The 18,483-nt window shown below is 42.6% G+C and overlaps 1 protein-coding gene across 2 annotated transcripts; it reads left to right on the top strand.

Annotated features, from left to right (window-relative positions):
• Positions 1-16: 16 nt before the first annotated feature.
• On the top strand, positions 17-9,540 carry SAAL1 (serum amyloid A like 1). Of its 2 annotated transcripts, none has more exons than XM_042814702.1 (12): positions 17-145; positions 337-426; positions 1,940-2,023; positions 2,633-2,712; positions 3,103-3,162; positions 3,430-3,545; positions 4,609-4,792; positions 4,880-4,962; positions 5,099-5,287; positions 6,318-6,514; positions 7,275-7,367; positions 7,909-9,540. In XM_042814702.1, exons 1-12 carry the CDS (start codon positions 32-34, stop codon positions 7,999-8,001), a joined length of 1,383 nt encoding a protein of 460 aa, XP_042670636.1. In that variant the 5' UTR covers positions 17-31; the 3' UTR covers positions 8,002-9,540. The 2 variants fall into 2 exon arrangements, with proteins under 2 accessions (XP_042670636.1, XP_042670635.1); XM_042814701.1 differs by having other exon boundaries at positions 337-450.
• The last annotated feature ends 8,943 nt before the right edge of the window (positions 9,541-18,483 follow it).

The following is an 18,483-nucleotide window of genomic DNA, read 5'->3' as shown; positions in this document are numbered from 1 at the left end:
TGGTGCCGGTGAGGCGGCGGGGCCCGGCGCCATGGATCGCAACCCATCGCCGCCCTCCAGCGAGGCGGAGGAGGAGGGCGACGCGGTGGGCAGCACGGTGTACAGCAAGCATTGGCTCTTCAGCATCCTCACGCGCCTCATCGAGGTGCGGAGCGTGGGGCGGGGCGAGGGTTGAGGCCCGCGGCTCCTGAGGGGGCAGCGCGTGAGGGCCGTGAGCGGGCCCGCTGCCCTGACCGGGAGCCGTCAGCCCGCTGCGAGGGCGGGACACGCCGCTCCTTGGGCTTCTGGCGGTTCTTCGTCTTTCTCGTAGCCTTTAACCCCCGCCCCCCCTTCCAGCTCATCAGCCCCGAGAAATCCGAGCCCAGCGAGAACCCTGAGGGGATCCAGACGGAGCTGGATGAGGAGATGGAGAACGACATCTGCAAGGTGTGGGACATGTCCATGGATGAGGTAGGAGCTGGGCGGTGCGGTCACACTTCTGCCGTGTTACCGCTGCCCTTAGTTTTATCCGTCTGAAGTCTTGTGGGAAAGAGTTGAGTGGAGGTGCGGGCTGAAGGTATTTCAGGCGGTTCCGCCCCTCTGCTTCGGCTGGCAGCGTCCTCGGAGTCTCCCAGCAGAGCAGGTGAGGTGCCCGGCACCGAGGAAACAACGCAACAACACCTTTGTTGGTAGGAATTCAGAAGCCGTGTCAGAATGATGCATGCTGTGAACTTTTGAATGTTCTTGCATATTTCGTAGTTGTGAATGACAAGTATGCTATGAGATAAAAAGAGAATATGGTGGTTTATTATTGTTAATGCAGCAAGTAGGAAAAAAAATATTTTGAGGATGAAAGATATAAAATCAGAGATAGGAATGGCATAACAATAAAAAGTTTACTGAGAATACTGTAGGGCAGGAAAATAAGTAGTGCTTATAATCCAGGAGGCGATGTCGTTTCTTTTCTTATGTGTTAAGGTTTCTGCCCATCTGACCTGTCTCCTTTGCCTCATTGCCTTAAGCTGTGGAGACACAAATGCTTTTCAGGGCTTTAGTGTGTGCCAAATCAAAGATACTTCAATTTTAGAAGTGGATGAAGTGTAATAGGAGATGGGAAGGAGCAGAGGGGAGACCTGTGCTGATTCTCCTTCCCAAGACCCAGATTGTGTAAACTCTCCTTCCATGGTCTGGTGCAGTTGGGACTGTTTGTTTAAAATTTACTGCAACTTCTTGTATGTTTTCTGCATTGAATAATTCAGAGTCACTAAGATTAATCCCTAGCGTTTCAGTATCTTGTAAACTGTTCTTCCATGGTACTGTACAAACAGGAGGAGAATCAACTCTTTGAAAGGGTAGAAAACTGCAGAACAAGGGGAAATGGTTTTAAGTTGAGGGAAGGAAGATTTAGGTTGGATGTTAGGGGGAAGTTCTTTACAAGGAGAGTGGTGAGGTGCTGGAACAGGCTGCCCTGAGAGGCTGTGGATGCCCCATCCCTGGAGGTGTTCAAGGCCAGGTTGGATGGGGCCCTGGGCAGCCTGGTCTGGTATTAAATGTGGAGGTTGGTGGTTCTGCATGTGGCAGGGGGGTTGGAGATTCATGATCCTTGAGGTCCCTTCCAACCCTGACCATTCTGTGATTCTGTGAGGAGACTCAGTGCTCTCTTCAGATGGAACAAATGCTTTGTGTGCTTCTGAGCCCAGCAGCAATATGGAAAAGCCTTCTGTCAGTCCTGGCTTCCGGCCCCCTACTGTGATCTGCCTGAGCTGCCTTCCAGGCGTCCCTCGGGTCGTGCCTTGGCTCAGCTGGCAGCAGCAGGGCTTATTCACACAATGAGATAAATGCCTCATTTTTTGTAGCGAGTCATTGATGCAGTCGTTGATCTGTGAGAAAAGGTTCGATTTGTGTTCTGAAACTGTGAAATGGGTAGGTTCATTTGCTCTGTCGTTCATTTTCTCCGCAGGACGTTGCTTTGTTTCTTCAGGAGTTCAATGCCCCCGATATATTCATGGGAGTTTTTGCCAAATCCAAATGTCCTCGTCTGACTGTAAGTATGGGCTGTCAAAAACTGGCCTGTACTAATAGTAACAGCAGACACCTCTGTGCCAGCATTCCTAAACAGCTCCCATCTCCCACTGCACTTTTGAAGAACGAGGAGAAAACACAATTTAATTTTAGGATGCTTTTTAGCACGGTGTCTTCAGTATGGTCCAGTTAGCAGCTATTTTGGTGATGATGAAGCTGATACACATCATTACTAATGGTATCAAACCTATTATATGACTCCTCTGTAGAGGGGGAAATAAGAGTATATTGTTGTCCCTAGGACTCTGTTATTGCTTTAATAATAGCTATGCTAGTCTAACTTCCAAACAATGTATACGTGCCATGCAAGCAAACTTCTATTTCAAGGTATATTTGCTTTTATGAAGTGCCTGAACTGTGCTAAATATCTGAACAGTACTTGTTGTGTACTTCAGTCTAGCCTAACAACATCCCTTAGGAAATCTGTACCTATCTAGACATTGCTAAGTCAGAAGTATTTGAAAACCAAACTGGAAAGCAGCTTTGAACCTTTCTTATGTCTTATGGCTTTGGAAATAAAATTGTGAACTGTGTTGCAGATATTTCACTGTACTGTGCATTGACTTTTCAGGAGATCTGTGTGGGAATACTGGGCAATATGGCCTGTTTCCAAGACATATGCATGTCCATTAGTAAAGATGAGAATCTCGGGTAGGTGTGTGTGTACTTTATACATGCTAAGTACTGCTTTTATAAGCTCTCACATTGTATACTACAAAAGGAACTAAATTTCCTTGCACTGCCTTTGTTCACACATCTTTGACAAACCCTTAGTGGTTGGAAAGTGTTCAGTGAAGATGAAATGAATGCCCACTGGATGTTATTGATGTAATGTTTTATAGCCACTTGTCAAACTCTTGCATTTTCAATCTCTGAGCCTGGCAATCTTGAAGCACCGGTGATGCATGCATTGTAAGGAAGAGCTAGTTTTAATCATAGTGCACTGCTGCAGCTATGAAATTAAGTTTGGAATGTATGTTTTTAAAAAGGTATTAAAAGTTTTTTTTCTTAATATTTTTATCTTGGATTTTCTACTTAAAGCCAAGTGTTACTGCAACGTTTGTGTGATTCAGACTCTCCAACTCTCCTGGAAACAAGCAGGTAGGACATCTCAGAAATTAACATATCCTTAGTGTAATTCTGCTCTGTTCTGAGGTCCTGGGAAAAAGTTTTGCAAGCGGGCTCATAATTTTAATGTCTTCCCATCCTATCCTTTTGTCATTTCCACTTTATTCTGGATTTGATTTTCTGTGGCTTGGTTCCTGTCTTCTGTCACTTCATGCTTGTTACGTTGGATTTACACTTCTACAGCTAAGATCAGTGATCTGGCTTCTGATCTGTTACAATCTGTGGGCAATTTCTGCCTAGGCTGTTGCTGACTTGCCTCTCCCAGCCTGAGGTGGCCAACATTTGGGTTGAGAGGATCCGAGACAGCCCTTCAGTGTATGACTGTGTTTGCTTTATCATGTCAAGCTCTACAAATGGTGAGTTGCCACTGAGAATGAATGTTTTGCCTTCATGTTTTGCAGAAAAGATAAGAACTGCATTATGCAATTACAAAGCCAGATGCTTTCATTTGGGAGTACGAGATTTCATCTTTAAAGGAAGCCTCCTGAATTCGAAAGACACCAACATAAATCTGTCCCTCCTTTGCAGGATTTATAAATACACATATATAAAGTGAATCACAGAATGGTCAGGGTTGGAAGGGACCTCAAGGATCATGAATCTCCAACCCCCTGCCACACACAGGGCCACCAACCTCCCTATTTAATACCAGACCAGACTGCCCGGGGCCCCATCCAACCTGGCCTTGAACACCTCCAGGGACGGGGCATCCACAGCCTCTCTGGGCAGCTGTTCCAGCACCTCACCACTCTCTCTGTAAAGAATTTCACCCTGACATCCAACCTAAATCTTCCCTCCCTCAACTTAAAACCATTTCCCCTTGTCCTACAGTTATCAACCCTTTCAAAGAGTTGATTCCCCTCCCCTCTGTAGGCTCCCTTTAGGTACTGGAAGGCTGCAATGAGGTCACCCTGCAGCCTTCTTGTGCATGTACAGGACTCCAGCTAATTTAGCTTTTAGAATTTGAAAAATGCCAACTTCATGTTGTTTTTTTGTTTGTTTTTGATGACTCGGAAGTCATGCTTGTTCCCACTGAAATCCCAGATCTACCCGAGTAAAATGGAGGTGAGCAGGCGAAAAATACATTTTTAGGGACAAATTTTGTCACGTTTTATTTCAGAAGCAGAGGTTTTGACTTTTCAGAAACCTGAAGTCCCTTTACCAAAAAAAGCTCCTACTTTATAAATGGCATGATGGGGTCTAATGTATCAGTGGGCTTTCCAGCAGTCCCTATCTATCAAGCTTTTCACCTCATTTGTGCCACAAAAAGCACACGAGCGTAGCAACCCTTAGGAGATAATGAATGAAACAGATGTATTTCAGCACTTAATTTATTTGGATACTTTTGTGTGTTAGCATTTTGTGAACTAATTTCTGCTCTTTATTTGCTTGATTTTTGGTTTCTTCTTTTTTGTGCAGTTGAATTGCTGGTAAAAGTGGGCGAAGTGGTGGACAAACTCTTTGATCTGGATGAAGAGGTGATGTTAAACTGGATTAAAAGTGGCACTTGTCAGCCTGTGGGACCATCTACAGATGACTCCCCTGAAGAGCTTCCAGATTTTAAAATTGTGCCTTGTATACTTGAAGCAGCCAAACAAGTCCGGTATGTGAGAGTTCTGTCTGGATTTGTAACCCTGTGTGTTAGCTTGGTAAGCTAATCTGGCTTTGTTTCTTCTTTTGTTCTATGTAGCTCAGATAGCCCAGAAGGACTTGATGTTTATATGCATATCTTGCAGCTCCTCACTACAGTGGATGAGGGCATACAGGCTATTGGTAAGACACTTGAATTGCTGCATATCATGGGACTAAGAATGCAAGTAACTTCCAGCTCATCAGATGTTGAGTGAGAAGAAAAACAGTTAGCGTGCCCAGATTAAATCTGATGGGTTCTCTTTGTTTCTTTTTCAAGTGCAGGCTCCTGATGGAGGAAAAGAGACCTGGACTTTACTTTATGACCTCATTTGCCACGAGCTCTGCCAGCCGGATGATCCGCCAATCATTGTGCAGGAGCAGAAGACTGTATTGGCCTCTGTTCTGTCTGTGCTGTCTGCCATATTTGCTTCACAGACAGAACAGGAATACATCAAGATGAGGAAAAGCAAGTCATGTGTTTTTGTTGTTGTTCCTTTTGCTATTTTAATGCTGTTACAGTTGACCCGATGGAGTGAAAGATGGTTAATTAATTGCTGTTTAGTAATAGGTCAGTTCAGAACGCTTAACTCAGATGCATGTTTGAATACAGTAAGGCTCCTCAGTGGCAAATCTGAAAATCACAGGTAGCTCAAAATTCAGGTCCTGGATACCTCTGAACAGTTGTGGCATTAGAATCTGTACATTCTCTTCAGCCTTCTCCACTGGCCAAGTGCATGAGAATTGCAGAATTTGTCTTTGCTAAAATAAGGTCTTGCTAGTCTTTTTTCTCAAGAGGGGGAAATTCTGTACTTGAATCCATTTAATCACTTGTTACTTTTCAGTCCATTGAGAAGTCTTTAGAATTAAAAGGCTTCTGTGGGAATGTGAGTCAGCATCACCTGTAGCAGGAAGAGGTTTTGCCAGTTTTGTTTATCAAATGGGATTATCATGGTGCAAATTTAACATACAAGCTTCCCCTTTTCTCTTTTAAAGGTGCTAAGTGAGGTCTGGCTGTCATTAGGTTTGCTTGTAGTTTAGTACAGCAGAGAGGTGAAAGAGATAAGAGAATGGCACAGAGGGCTCCAGTCCTCACCACCCCTACTACTTCTGCAAACAGACCTACACAGAGTGTTCTCAGGAGCTCAGAAGTGGGTTTGGTACACTATTGCTCACAGGACTCTAGAAATAATTAGGCTTGCTTTAGGTTACCGTGGAGAAACACTTTCTTCTATTCCCTACCATTACTGTAGAATGCTAATAGATCCAGGTTAGCTTGCACTAAAGAATGACTTGGATTTTAAGTTATTCCACTTGTTTTTTTTTTTTTTTTTTTTTTTTTTGAAACAATGTTTGATTAAAAGCCATAACAATGTCAGAATACACATTCCTATGGCCTTTCTGTAAAATCTTCCCATCTGCCTCAGAATTGAAATTCCTTGAAAGAATTAGTAAAAAAATTAGTGTTAAACTTTCCCTTTTTTGTTCTCTTATATTAGATATGCCTCTGATTGGGAGCTTGATTCGTATCTTACAATACATGGAGGGCTGTGGGAAGAGATCTGTTGATAACTCAAAGGAATCTGAACGAGAAGAAACTGGAAAGGCTGAACTAAAGGAAGAGGATTTTCATTTGAAAATTTTGAAGGATATTTGTTGTGAATTACTTTCCAATATGTTTCAAGAACTGACCAAGGTAAGAATCATTTAAGTTCTGCTGATAGAGAAGGCTCCTGGGAGACCTCATTGTGGCCTTCCAGTACTTGAAGGGAGCATATAAACAGGAGGGGGAGCAGCTGTTTGCAAGGGTGGATAGAGATGGGACAAGGGGGAATGGTCTTAAACTGAGACAGGGGAGGTTTAGGTTAGATTTTAGGAGGAAGTTTTTCACTCAGAGGGTGGTGAAGCCCTGAAACAGGTTGCCCAAGGAGGCTGTGGATGCCCCATCCCTGGAGGCATTCAAGGCCAGGCTGGATGTGGCTCTGGGCAGCCTGGTCTGCTGGTTGGCGACCCTGCACGCAGCAGGGGGTTGGAACCGGATGAGCATTGTGGTCCTTTTCAACCCAGGCCATTCTATGATTCTATGATTCTGTTTTAATGGGACGTTTTTCTGAGCAAGTGAAACGGCATTCTGGAAGTTCATTAGAGAACTGATCAGAAAGTCTGTAATGTGTGTCAGCAGAGACACGTGTTTTCTGAGGGGTGTGCCTTTGGGCCAAGACTTCTTTACTATAGGAGCCTTCATTCAGAAGAAGGGACTTGTGTAAGGTGTGAGTTTTTACACCTCATTGTATTAACGTTTGGTACTCTCAGAACTCTTCAAGTTCTACTTGCTTGTGTTGTTTCACTTGGTCTGTGAATGAAGTACATCCTTAAGCCACTATGTACACAGCTGTGTGTTTTTCTTTGACAGCCACTCAGGATATTCTAGTTACACTTCTCATTTAATTTTCTAGGAAAATACATTAGAAGGACTAAACCAGGGACATCTAAATGAACAGACGTGTTCCTGTGCGTTCCAGAATCTCTTGCCCCTGTATTTCACATCAGTGAGTATGTGGTAAAGCATATAAAATAGCTTAAAAAATACTGCTCGTGGAAGTCCTTTGAGGATCAGGTGTAGAATAGAGGTTGGACAGGATTGCTCAGGCACAGGTAATGCACCACTTCAGGCAGTCTCATCCTCTATCTTATAGCTTTCTTCAGCCAGAGCTTTGCCTAGGTCACCAGCTAGGCAAAGGGTCAAACTGCTGGAATGAAAGAAGGACTGCAAGGGTCTGCCTGCTGGGAATCTGCCCTGGATATTCTTACAGAATAATCATAATGTTTGGTATTGTTTTCATGTAGGAAACTTCTCTTTATCTACTTTTAAACAATAAAATAACAGCCAACTGAAGCTGTGGAGCTGAGGAGGGAAGGCATTTGCATTGGAACATTTGTTCATTTTTCTTTATAATAGCTACTGCTGGCTGCTGTTGGTAGGAAGATACAGGAGTAGAAATACTCTTAAACCTAATATGAGAGTTGTGGTCCATGCAAGCGGGCTTCTTATTCTTCTGTGTACATTTGTGCTTGCAATTGTATTTCCAGGTGGAGAGTTTCCTGGAAGTCCTGCGTGAGGCTGATGGAACGCTTGCTGAAAATCTAGAAAAACGTTTCCCAAGCCTGAAAGTCCCCACCTAAGAGTGTACATGAAATACTTGTCCTTTTTTGGAAGGAAGATTTTTTTTGACTGTTTGTTACAGTGTTTCAGAAATTAATTTTTCAGTACATGTGGAAGAATGGGGCAACTTCCTTACCAGCAGGTGGCTTTTAAGAAATGTAGCCCTGATTGAGTAAGGTATTACCTGGTCTGCATGGTGAAGGAAATTATTTGGAGTTTGATTCTGCATCTTCCATCCTGTTTGCTCTGGTGACGAAAGACTGTTCACTTCTTGTTGCTCCTGTGCAAAATAGTGTTGTTTGAATAACTCTTGGTCCTGTGCTTTTCAAGTTACGTTGAATCAGCAAAATGAATTAAACACACTGAGTTGTTCCTGACGTGATGCTGGCATTTTCCAAGTTGCTGCTGGCAGCAGAAAAATGAACTAATGGGAAATCTCAGATGTCTTTTGGCCAAGCGTTTTCATGCACCTGATGAAAATAGAGTTAAATTACACAGCAAAGAGTTGTTTTTCCTTCTTACAACAATACCTTGAATAGCTATAGTAACAAATGTTTCATCCTGCACCTTCAGAATCTTTGTGTCTGATACTGAAGCCTCTTTTGCGCTGCAGCACTGAGTCCTGACATGCAGACCCCATGCATTTCAAAGGATTGAGAATGTGCTTTCCAAAGATGTGTGCTGCAGCTTCCAGCCACAGCAGCCAGTTACCTGGAGTTAATGATGTAGGTTTGGTTTAATCCTTGGCATACTTGCCCACTTTTTGCTTTTTGAAAGCGATCTATACTTCATTTTGGGAAGACAACACCTATCACGGTTCTTTCCTTGTTTGTGTGTTTTATGAGTCCTCTGTGAAGGACATCAGAAATGCCTTGTGAGCCTGACTTTTCAAGGAGTTAAGGTGTTAGATCACTTGCAGTCAGTGAATTCAGTGTACAGAGTCTTCTAAGAACCATGCTTTCAATTACTTACTTTTTAAACTGCGTTTCCTTTTCACATTCCTGCATGCAGAGCAGCTAACATTCTGTGTCTGCGTGAGCAGCACATCAGTGTTTCAGTAAACCGGAGGAGAAAACAATTGGTCTTCATCAGATTTGGGATGTAAAGAGAACTAGAAACCAGAGCATAGAGAATAACAGTACCACTGTACACACATTACCCAACACTTCAGGTTTTTATAGGCTTTTAAGTATTGTGCTGGGCCATGTTTTGTTTGCCCCAAGTTTCACGTACATGTGGCAAATACAGTATCTGTGTATGCATACAGACTTGTCATCCAAACTTCAAGTTTTCAAAAAAAAAAAGCAAAAAGCACATTTTAATCTTTTCTTTGGACTGCCAGCAACTTCTGAATTGTTGGTGTGGGGTTTGGAGTTAAAGAGTCTGATTTGTGTTACCAAAAAGAAGTGCAGTGGTTTCTATGAATTTTTGTACGCTGTGTTTATTGGAGAAAACTGGTAACTGTGAATAGGATGACAACATTTTTCATACTACTTTGACAGTTTTTGGATATTTTCTTAAACCTTCAGATTTGTAATAAAGTTTCTTTTTTAAAAAAAGAAATCCGTAAGCTCTTCTTCATTCCAGGTATCAAATGAATTCATTTCCTGGGCTGCTGGAAACATCCGTTACTCTCTTAAACATGTCCTTTGTAAGGAGCAAAGTGGAACCTCCTCATCCCATCATTGTCCTCTAAAATATGTTGTTCTTCCTTGGATGCTCACTTTAACCATCTCTTGCTGTCTTTGCTTGGCCATTCTCATGGTCTGGAAGTCAATGCCTCTCACCCACTTGCTGGCTTGTCTGAATTAGTTCATCCCCAAACACATTATACGTATCTTCATGTATCTTCACAGTAGCCCACCACCAACTTGTTTGCAGCATTTTCCTGATGGGGTTGCCTAAGTTGGATAATGGCCTGTCAAGTAGTAGGACAAATGGGTGGTTTCCATGAATGGCAAACCAGCTGGGTCCTATCCTCTTCCACGTGGTGGAAGGAACTGTAGAAGTAGGTTCATCAGCCTTGCTTCTGCAGAATATAAATTCAAATACGTTGGCATTTTTATCCTTTCTGAACTTAATGGAAGGAGACTTCAGTCGTTTACCCCACCAAACAGCTGTTCTTGTGTAAGCTGTGCTGTGTGGGTGAGGCAGAGCTGTCTTTAACTGAAAGAAGTTGATGCCAGATTGTTCATGAGGGAAATGTGCAATGTTTTTGTCATTCAGACTGGTGTGGAAGAAACTTTGTGACATCAGGTGAGTGATGTATCTGCAACGGTGCCCATGTATTACAGCATCTTGCCAGCAGGGATCTCTCTGTGCTTGTGCTTCATGAACATAACATGCCTGTTCATTTTCTTCCCTCTGTCCTACCCATCCTTTGACACTCTGTCAAGTCAGGACTCGCTGAGCTTGCTGCTTCAGAATGGCTTTATCTGTAAAATCAGGAGAGCGGCTTTCTTGCAAACCAAAGACCTGATTCATCCTCAGTGCCTTCTGCAGAGCTCCAGCCAATAAGTGGCTGTATGAAGCATTGAACTAAAGTAACAGGAACTTGGTCCTGCTTAGGCGGAGCTGCATGTGAGTTGTGGTATGAGAACACCTAGAAAATTGAGGTAGAAATTGGACCACAAGGCTTATTTTAAATTAGGCTTGCAATATTGGTGTAATAATTTCACTCAGAGATAGGAGTATTGGTGTTATTTTTGACTCCTGTTTTGTGTCCATCTGGCATCTTTATCCCACACAGCAATGTGCTCCTGGTGGGGCAAAGCAACATCTATCCAAAGAAATCTGGTGTGTGGGGAAGAAAACTGATAAGAAACGCTTAATCTGCTCCCCTCATGGTATGAGGAGATTGTTGCTGCTGAGGCAATATTTTTGTCTCGGACCTTTCATTTCTGATAACCTAAACCATGAAACATAATATGCTGAAAATTTCCATGCTTCTCCATATCCATGTCAGTCTGCTTTCTTAATTTTCTTTCATTACATGTTTAGTTCATGTATTCTTATAACTGCTAGGTAATTCCTTTTTCTCTGAGATTGTGTGTTGTTAGCATTAATTGGGCATAACTACCTTTGATTATAACTAAGCCAAGCACACACAAAATGTTCCAAATATTTGTACGTCAACCACATTCGTAGTTTGATATTGATGTGAAAAAAGCATGGTACCTTGGCTGTGTTCTTGTATCTTTTGTGTGTGTGTGTGTCTGTGTTTTCTTTTTATGTCTTGAAAATCCATACTCTTTCCCACTAGTTCCTTGCTCTTTATGGAGGTAGAGTTATGAAGGCAGCAGCATCTCCATGATACTTTCACTCTATTTATTTTTGTTGTTTTGTCTCCTAGTCATGGCAATTCCACAGCCCATCCTTTGTTTTCCAAAGAAAATTAAATAGTGTCAATTTTTCCTTTTTAATGTCTGCTGTTTTCTTAATTTTTTGTTCTAGATGATGATGAAATTCATGTGCTCAGCTAAACTCATTGATAAAGAACAAGCCTGCGTCACCTGGGACGAGGAGCAGCCAGCTGTAATGTTATACAATTTCTCCAAAATCCTTCATGTGCAGGCAAAAAAAGAAAAAGGCATTGAGCAGCTGCTTATTCACTCCCCAGTCACAGTGCTGTGCATCAGCCATGCAGTTAGTGCCCATCACTTGGAGCTGATGAGGCGTGTACTAAATGAACCTGACATTGCAAGGTTGGTAAAATAAGCCAGGTTATTTCCAACAGCTATCAGTGAAGGTCTTGCAATGGGAAGTACTGCTGCTATTCCTTCTTGCCTCCCCAGTTAAATGGTTCATCTCTTACCTTTTTTGTTGTTGTTGTTGTTAGCAGGGAGCTAACATCTGAGATTGATAAGAGAAAAGATGTGCTTCTGAATGCTTGTGAAGAAAATGAACAATTTTCTTCATTTCAGCAGGAAAAAACGCTGCTGGGCTTCTTTCTGCTTTCTTTCTTCCAGTTCAGATCTCAGAAATTAGCTGTCACAATTCTGGGCAGCAGCAAACTGTGAGAACTGAGTTCTGTACAGACACCAATGCAAACAAGATTGCTTGAAAAAGAGACTGTGCTAGGTGAAGTGAGGCAATAGCACTAGAAAAACTGATGAGGAAGGAGAGAGGATGTAAAACAGGAAAAAAAACTGTAAGAATTATAACAAAGGGGAGAAATACCAACTAATTGTGATGTTGAAAGAGGAAAGTATTATCAGCAGTATTGTTAGGATTCTAGATTTGTCCAGGCGGAATATCTCATGTGTGATCGCCCACTGAAAAGGTCTCATGTTGATCACATTTTGTGTTTTTGAAGTTGAATCTCTTTTGTAGTATTTTCTACTTGCGTGGCAGTGAGACAAGTTAAAGGTGGAGACCACACAGCAGGTGGGCAAGCTAATGTTGCTTGTTTTCCCCCATTTTTGCTGACTGGCTGCAGCACAGAGGTGCAGAGCCCTCCATGATGGAGGGGAGGTGGTTTCTGCTGTTTTTTCCCCCTGCACAGCACTGGCCTTGCACATGCCTGAGGTGAGTTGCTAAAGCAGAGCCCTGCAGGGATAGTGGTTGTGTTGCACTCAGCTCTGAGCAGAGCAGAATGGGTTTGAATAACTAGCTGGGTATCAAAGAGTAGGGACCTGTATTTAATTGAGGAGAACTAAAACCTGCTCAGCCTCTATCACCACTCACTCCAAGTACAGATCTACAATTTTGAATTTGACTTCAGCAATTTGACATGGCACAAATTGAAAACTGTGTGACTATTACATTCTACGGGGCTTAAAATGAAAGCCTGAATCTCTGACATTTATGATAGTTCCTCTGTGCATGTGGTGTATGTTTGATAAGGGGCTGCAGGTTTGCTCCTGTCATTACTGATGTCCCATGTAGTTGGCACTCACCTACTTCCTGCCCCTTCATCCATGGTCCCAAGAAACCTTAGGAAAGCGAAGGTGCTTTGACATTGTTCTGTGTTGCAGTGATAGCTGTCATTTATTCTGTGCTTCAGGTTAAGCAAGCTCCATTTTAATTTTGCACTGAGCTTATATCAACATTAGTTACGTTGTCGTGCGCACTGTTTTTGGTGGCAACCCTGTTTAAAGCAGCTGTAAGTTTAATGAGCTGTCTGTTAACCTTTCATAGAAAGGAAGTGCTTCTGTTGGTTACTCTAATGAAATCATAAAAATCATTTCCTGTCTCCAGCTGTAGCCCAGTCCTCCTATCTTCTGTCAATAGGAGGATATTGAGACGTACAGGAAAATACACACACGTTGATCCCAGTATGCAGTATAGCCTCGGTGTTGTATTTTAGTGCAGCAAATTGTAATTAGCCATGATGTCAGTGGCTTTTATTTTCCATTACGAGTTCTCTGTATTGCGCAAACTCTTTTATTCAACATGAAAGAGTTTCCTCATCAATCAGGTGGGAAGGCTGGGTGCAAGTGCTGTGTTTGTCCTGACCTGATCTGTAAAATTCCATGATCTGTGAGAGTAGAAAGGAAGGAAAAACACTTCAGGATAAGTGGGGAAAGACCAAACTGCAAAATATCTCTATTTTGTCATTTGGGATGAGGCCACTAGAATGAGTGAATGGAAGGAGGTAAAAGAGTGGATAGAAACACTGGGAGTAAAGGGAAGGAGAAAAATGAATGGTGAAAACTGGGAAGAGCAAGAGAAGATGTGAGCTTTGTGGGTTCTCTTGGTGGAATATGTAAGAAGGGAAAAATGAAAAAGAAACATTGTTTAATTGCCTGTGATCTATAAAATGATGCAGATCCAAGCAAGGTCTTCAAAGCCCCCAGAACACATTGACTCTGAGTGATGTGAGCTGTTTGTGGGAGAAAATCCCAAACCCAAATGAAGGGGAGATTTCTCCTTTTGCTAGAGCTCAGTGTTACAAAACCGGTTGCTCTCTCATAGTTACAAGAGTAGCAACAAACTGAAAATAACCCAGGGCTGCTCCACAGCAGTCAGCTTCTGCTTTGGAAGAGCACTTAACACTGCAGTGTGTTCAGGTGGTGGACTTGGTGGGATTTTTTTGGTCCACGGTCTGAAGTTTGAGAGAGCATATTTGGAAGAACCTGCTGAGTGCAGTATGGCATGAAGTGGTTGGTTGCCCTTACAGGGAAAGGCACCGCAGTCGTGACTTCCAGTCGTTCTGCCGATCCCCACGTTTACTCAGACTTAAAAGAAGTAAACTTAATTACATTAAACAAAGCATTTTCTTTGCAAACATGCTCTGGTCCCTCTTGCCTCTACTGAGAAATAACAAAAAGGCTTGTGAGTAACAGCTGCTCTCCTTTTTTTTGACCTGTTGCAGGAGGCTGGCAGGACCATGCACAGGTGTAGTATGTTCACGGGATCAGAGGAAGAGCCCGTGGGGGTGTTTGAAACTGGGTTTTTTGAATGTAAATCTCTACGTTAAGTTGGCAAAAGCATAAAGCCATCAAGGTGTCAGTGGTGCCTGTTGCAGGTCAAGATGATTTTGAATAACAGCAGCGATGTTGGAGCTGGAGCCTTACCAAAACAGACGAGAGCACTTCCATCACCTGCTTGTTGTTTTCAGCTCAAATGATGTAGCATGTATCAATGCAGGTGTTATTTATAGTCCAATTTACCAGCAAATCTCTGACAACTGCCTTCATCGTGTGAGTTTTCAGGTAGATTTGGATCTGCCTATCAGGAAATTCGTTCTAGACTGTACTTTTGTGTGTTAATAAAATAAGAAGAAATGGGTAAGGTGAAAAAGGCAAGGAATACTAAATCTGATGGCCTTTGTGCTCTAATTCTGTTGTATGTTCTAATTAGCCCTTTGTGGACTAATTCAGTTACCAAGTTTACAACAAAGATTATAAAACTCAATTTGTTCTTGACTGAAAAACAGATTTACAAACAAGCAAATGCTCTGACCATGGAATTTGCCAGATAGTAAAGACTATTAATGAACTTTTTCCCCATCTTTCTCTTCTCAAAGGTAGTGCTTTCTTTGTCCCTCTCTAGCTCTCTTCCATTTAACACCTAGAGGTAATGTGAGTAGGTGAGAGGTTCAGTGTTCATCAGGCCATTAACTGTACTTCTGCAAATTGCACCAAGCCCTGCTTGCACAGGTGCAGCTTTGTTCGATCTCCACAAACTTGTCCTGATTTACACTGGCATCCTCCTGTCAGTGTTCACGGTTACGTGTCTGATCACAATTTACCACCCTAATCTTTTATCCATTATCCTGCTTACTCTTTAGCTAATGCTTTTAGCTTTGAATATTCTTTTAATGCCATATTTCTCTGAAACAGAATTGTGCCCAAGTGTTACTAAAAGCAAAGCTTTCTAATCAGGCAGATGAAGCTCATTAGTGTTGTGTTTTCAAAAAACCTTTCTTTGATGCAAACTAATTAATTTTTACCCACTGCAAAATCGTCTTAACTGTAATGGGAGCTTAAATCTAATAAGATAAAAGAAACTCTGATGGAAAAAACAGCTGTTGTGAGAACAGGGTGCGACAAACAGCTTTTGCTAATCTTGGAAATGATGATCTGCCTTACAGCTCCAAGGCTGAACGTTCTGCAATTGCCTGTGTTTACAGTCTCTACAGGAAATTGATGGTTTTACATTGCTTGCTGTTTTTCATCCTTACAGCAGAAGGTGACTATGAATTAATTCACTTTGTTCGTGCTGACCAGTGGTCACTGTTAGAGTGTAGACAAAACTGCACCTCCATAGTTTGTTCTGCTGTGTGAATATGAGGATTTCAGAGGCTGGAGAGGGAGCTAAAGCCTCTGTGCTGAGAACAATCCTCCAAGCTTGTTTCACTTCAAAACATAAATGGAGGACCATAAACAATTGGCTTGCAAGTAGAAATCTGGACTCATCCTCGGTTTCTGACAGTCTGATCATTTTTAGCAAGGAGGCAAAGTGCAAAATTATTTCAGCAGTCAGAACTAACATCTGTTTGGTTGGACCTTAGAGTAGACTCCTGATTTTCCTTGGCCATGCTATGTTTAAGATGTATGAAATATGTTGAATGCTTCTTTGTGCTGTGACAAATCTAATGTGAGATAAACTTACCAGATGATTATGAAACAGTAGAGGCTGAATGCTGGTGCACGCTCATGGTAAGCCTGTGTTGTCAGAAGAGCCTGAAGAGCTCCTTTTCTCTTTTCTGAGTGGATCAAAGCCTGCTGAATCGCTTTCTGAGCTGTGCTTACTCATATCATTAGGAGGTACAAAGCTTCCTCCTTTGTTAGCTTTTTCCACCTCACTTTGAATGCAAAATATTCTGCTGTTATACTAATTAGGCCAACTGGCTGAGGTTAACAAACACTCAGTTGCTTCTCTTATCATCATCCTTATTTGTGCATTTCTCTATTTCACTTGGGGTTTGCCTGTGATGTGAAAGAATTGGATAATTCTGGAGGGCTTTTAGTAGCAATGATGAAATAGTAGAGCCTGAGTCACATTGCAGACAAGCTGTGCTGGCCTTGACCCTCACTGGTCCATCTTGGCCTCAGATCTGCCTTGTCACCACCACGGGACTCTCTGGAGATCTGTTGGTGGCACTCAGTTGCTGTGCCCTGAGTCTGCCCTGCTCCCTTTGCTCAGGTACAGGGCACTGCCCACCCACCTGCTGTGAGCAGTCCTAAATGGTGCTGTAGAAGGGGTGTGGACGTGTGAGCCTTACCGTCCAGCTGACCGTTGGTCATTTGCACCAGCAGGGAAGAATTGGTGCTGCCCACAAGCAGAACGGTACTTACAATGCTCAGGTCATGCTGCTGGAAATGCAGTATTTACCCATCCTCTCTAAGCTACGTGCAGAGTTGCAGTACGTAGGTCGACGTGCCAAATTTCCCTCTTGGCTTTCCCCAGCCCTGGCTCATGGCTGTGGTTGGACTGAAGCCGTTTGCTATAATAAAAATGGGAATTTTTTCTGACTTGCACTCTCCCAGAGCTCTGTCACTCCCTGCACGTTTAACCTGAGGTCGCTTGGCCAACAATGAGCAGATTTAAAAAACCAAACAACAAAAGCAGCATAGAGAGCTCTTTCAGGATTTTGGTTCCCCATCAGACAACAGTTGTGTTTGAAAAAGAAGATTAGTGATAACATTCACTGGTGAAAGCATGGCAGAACCTGGTTTCTCCCCTGCCCCAAAGAGCATCCTAACTAGCTGATGGGAGAATTCCCCTGTTGAAAGCTGAGGCTTTTAGATCTGTGCATTTTCAAACAAAATTGAAAAGTTTTTTGATTTTGTATCTGTTGAACTCCCAGCCATGAAAAAAAAAAATAAATCTGAAACATAATGATAAGTTTTCTCTTTTAAGTCAAAGGTTGGGATACTGAGGATCAGATCAGAAAGTGAATGGAAATGAGTGCTGCTGGTTAGGTGTTGTTATGATCCATGCTTCGTGAAGATGAAAATCAAGTAGAAGAAAATGAGTTAGATTTTCAGGCACCAGGACATGACAGCATCTATAAAACACGAGCAGACTATGAAGATCTGTAAAAGCTGAACTGAAAAGAAATGACTTCTTCCAGCACTTGAAAGGAGATTATAATTAGGAGGAGGAAGAACAACTTTTCACATGGTCTGATAGAGATAGGACAAGGGGGAGTGGCTTTAAGCTAAGAAAGGGGAGATTGAGGTTAGATGTCAGGAGTAAATTCTTTCTTCAGATGGCAGTGAAGCACAGGCTGCCAGGGAGGCTGTGGATGCCCATCCCTGAAGGTTGGATGCCCCTTCAAAGCCAGGCTGGATGGGGCCTGAGCAGCCTGAGCTGGTGGGGGCAGCCCTGCCCACAGCAAGGGGGCTGGGACAGGCTGGGGCTGAAAGGTCCCTTCCAACCCAAACCACTTTATCATTCCGTGACTGGTGGACATCTTCAGGAAATGACTGAACTCCCTCTCTTCATTATTAGTTCTGGCAAATTTAGGACTTTTTAAATAGTTTCAGAGGAATGCATGATGATGTTCATCTTCACTCTTCCCTGTGACTTCCATAGTGCTTGCCAAAATGCTCTGTGGTTCTTGGATATGACTTGTTAATTAATGGAAAGACAGAGGGTTGTGATTAGAATGTGTTTTGGCTTTTTTTTTTTTTTTTTTTTTTTCCTGGGGAAGGTAATTATGATAAGGGCAGACTTAGTATTAAATCGTATTAAACCTGTTTTGTTCAGGGATTTAAAACTTCATACCTTTCTCAGAAAAAGGTATAAAGTGGTCACATTGCCTCAGGCAAATGCTCTGGTTGGAAAGGGAGATGGCTGGACCAGTGAAGCCCAGAGGATGGCTGAAGATGTTTCTATCCCAGCAGTGATGCTGTAAAATTACCACCTTGGAGATTAGAGCACTTTCTCCTGCCAGTCAGGGAGAAGGGGTAATTCACACTGGTGACCTTGATGGGATTGAGCCTTAGGGCTCACTGATTCTCTCCTTCAGTGCTGCAGCATCCAAGCTGTTAATCCCATTTTTCAACAGAAGATTAACATCTGCAGCTCATTTCTCTTCTGATTTTCCT

This window comes from Centrocercus urophasianus, unplaced genomic scaffold (genome assembly GCF_019232065.1).
Source record: "Centrocercus urophasianus isolate 14NV4802_14NV808 unplaced genomic scaffold, USGS_Curo_1.0 seq_14, whole genome shotgun sequence".
NCBI lineage: Eukaryota > Metazoa > Chordata > Aves > Galliformes > Phasianidae > Centrocercus > Centrocercus urophasianus.
This window is presented reverse-complemented; position numbering and strand designations above follow the sequence as displayed.

Coding starts and splice junctions, on each gene's coding strand:
- SAAL1 (XM_042814701.1), top strand. CDS start 32: ATGGATCGCAACCCATCGCCGCCCTCCAGCGAGGCGGAGGAGGAGGGC. Junction 146..336: donor TCCTCACGCGCCTCATCGAG/GTGCGGAGCGTG, acceptor CCCCCCTTCCAG/CTCATCAGCCCCGAGAAATC. Junction 2,024..2,632: donor CCAAATGTCCTCGTCTGACT/GTAAGTATGGGC, acceptor TTGACTTTTCAG/GAGATCTGTGTGGGAATACT.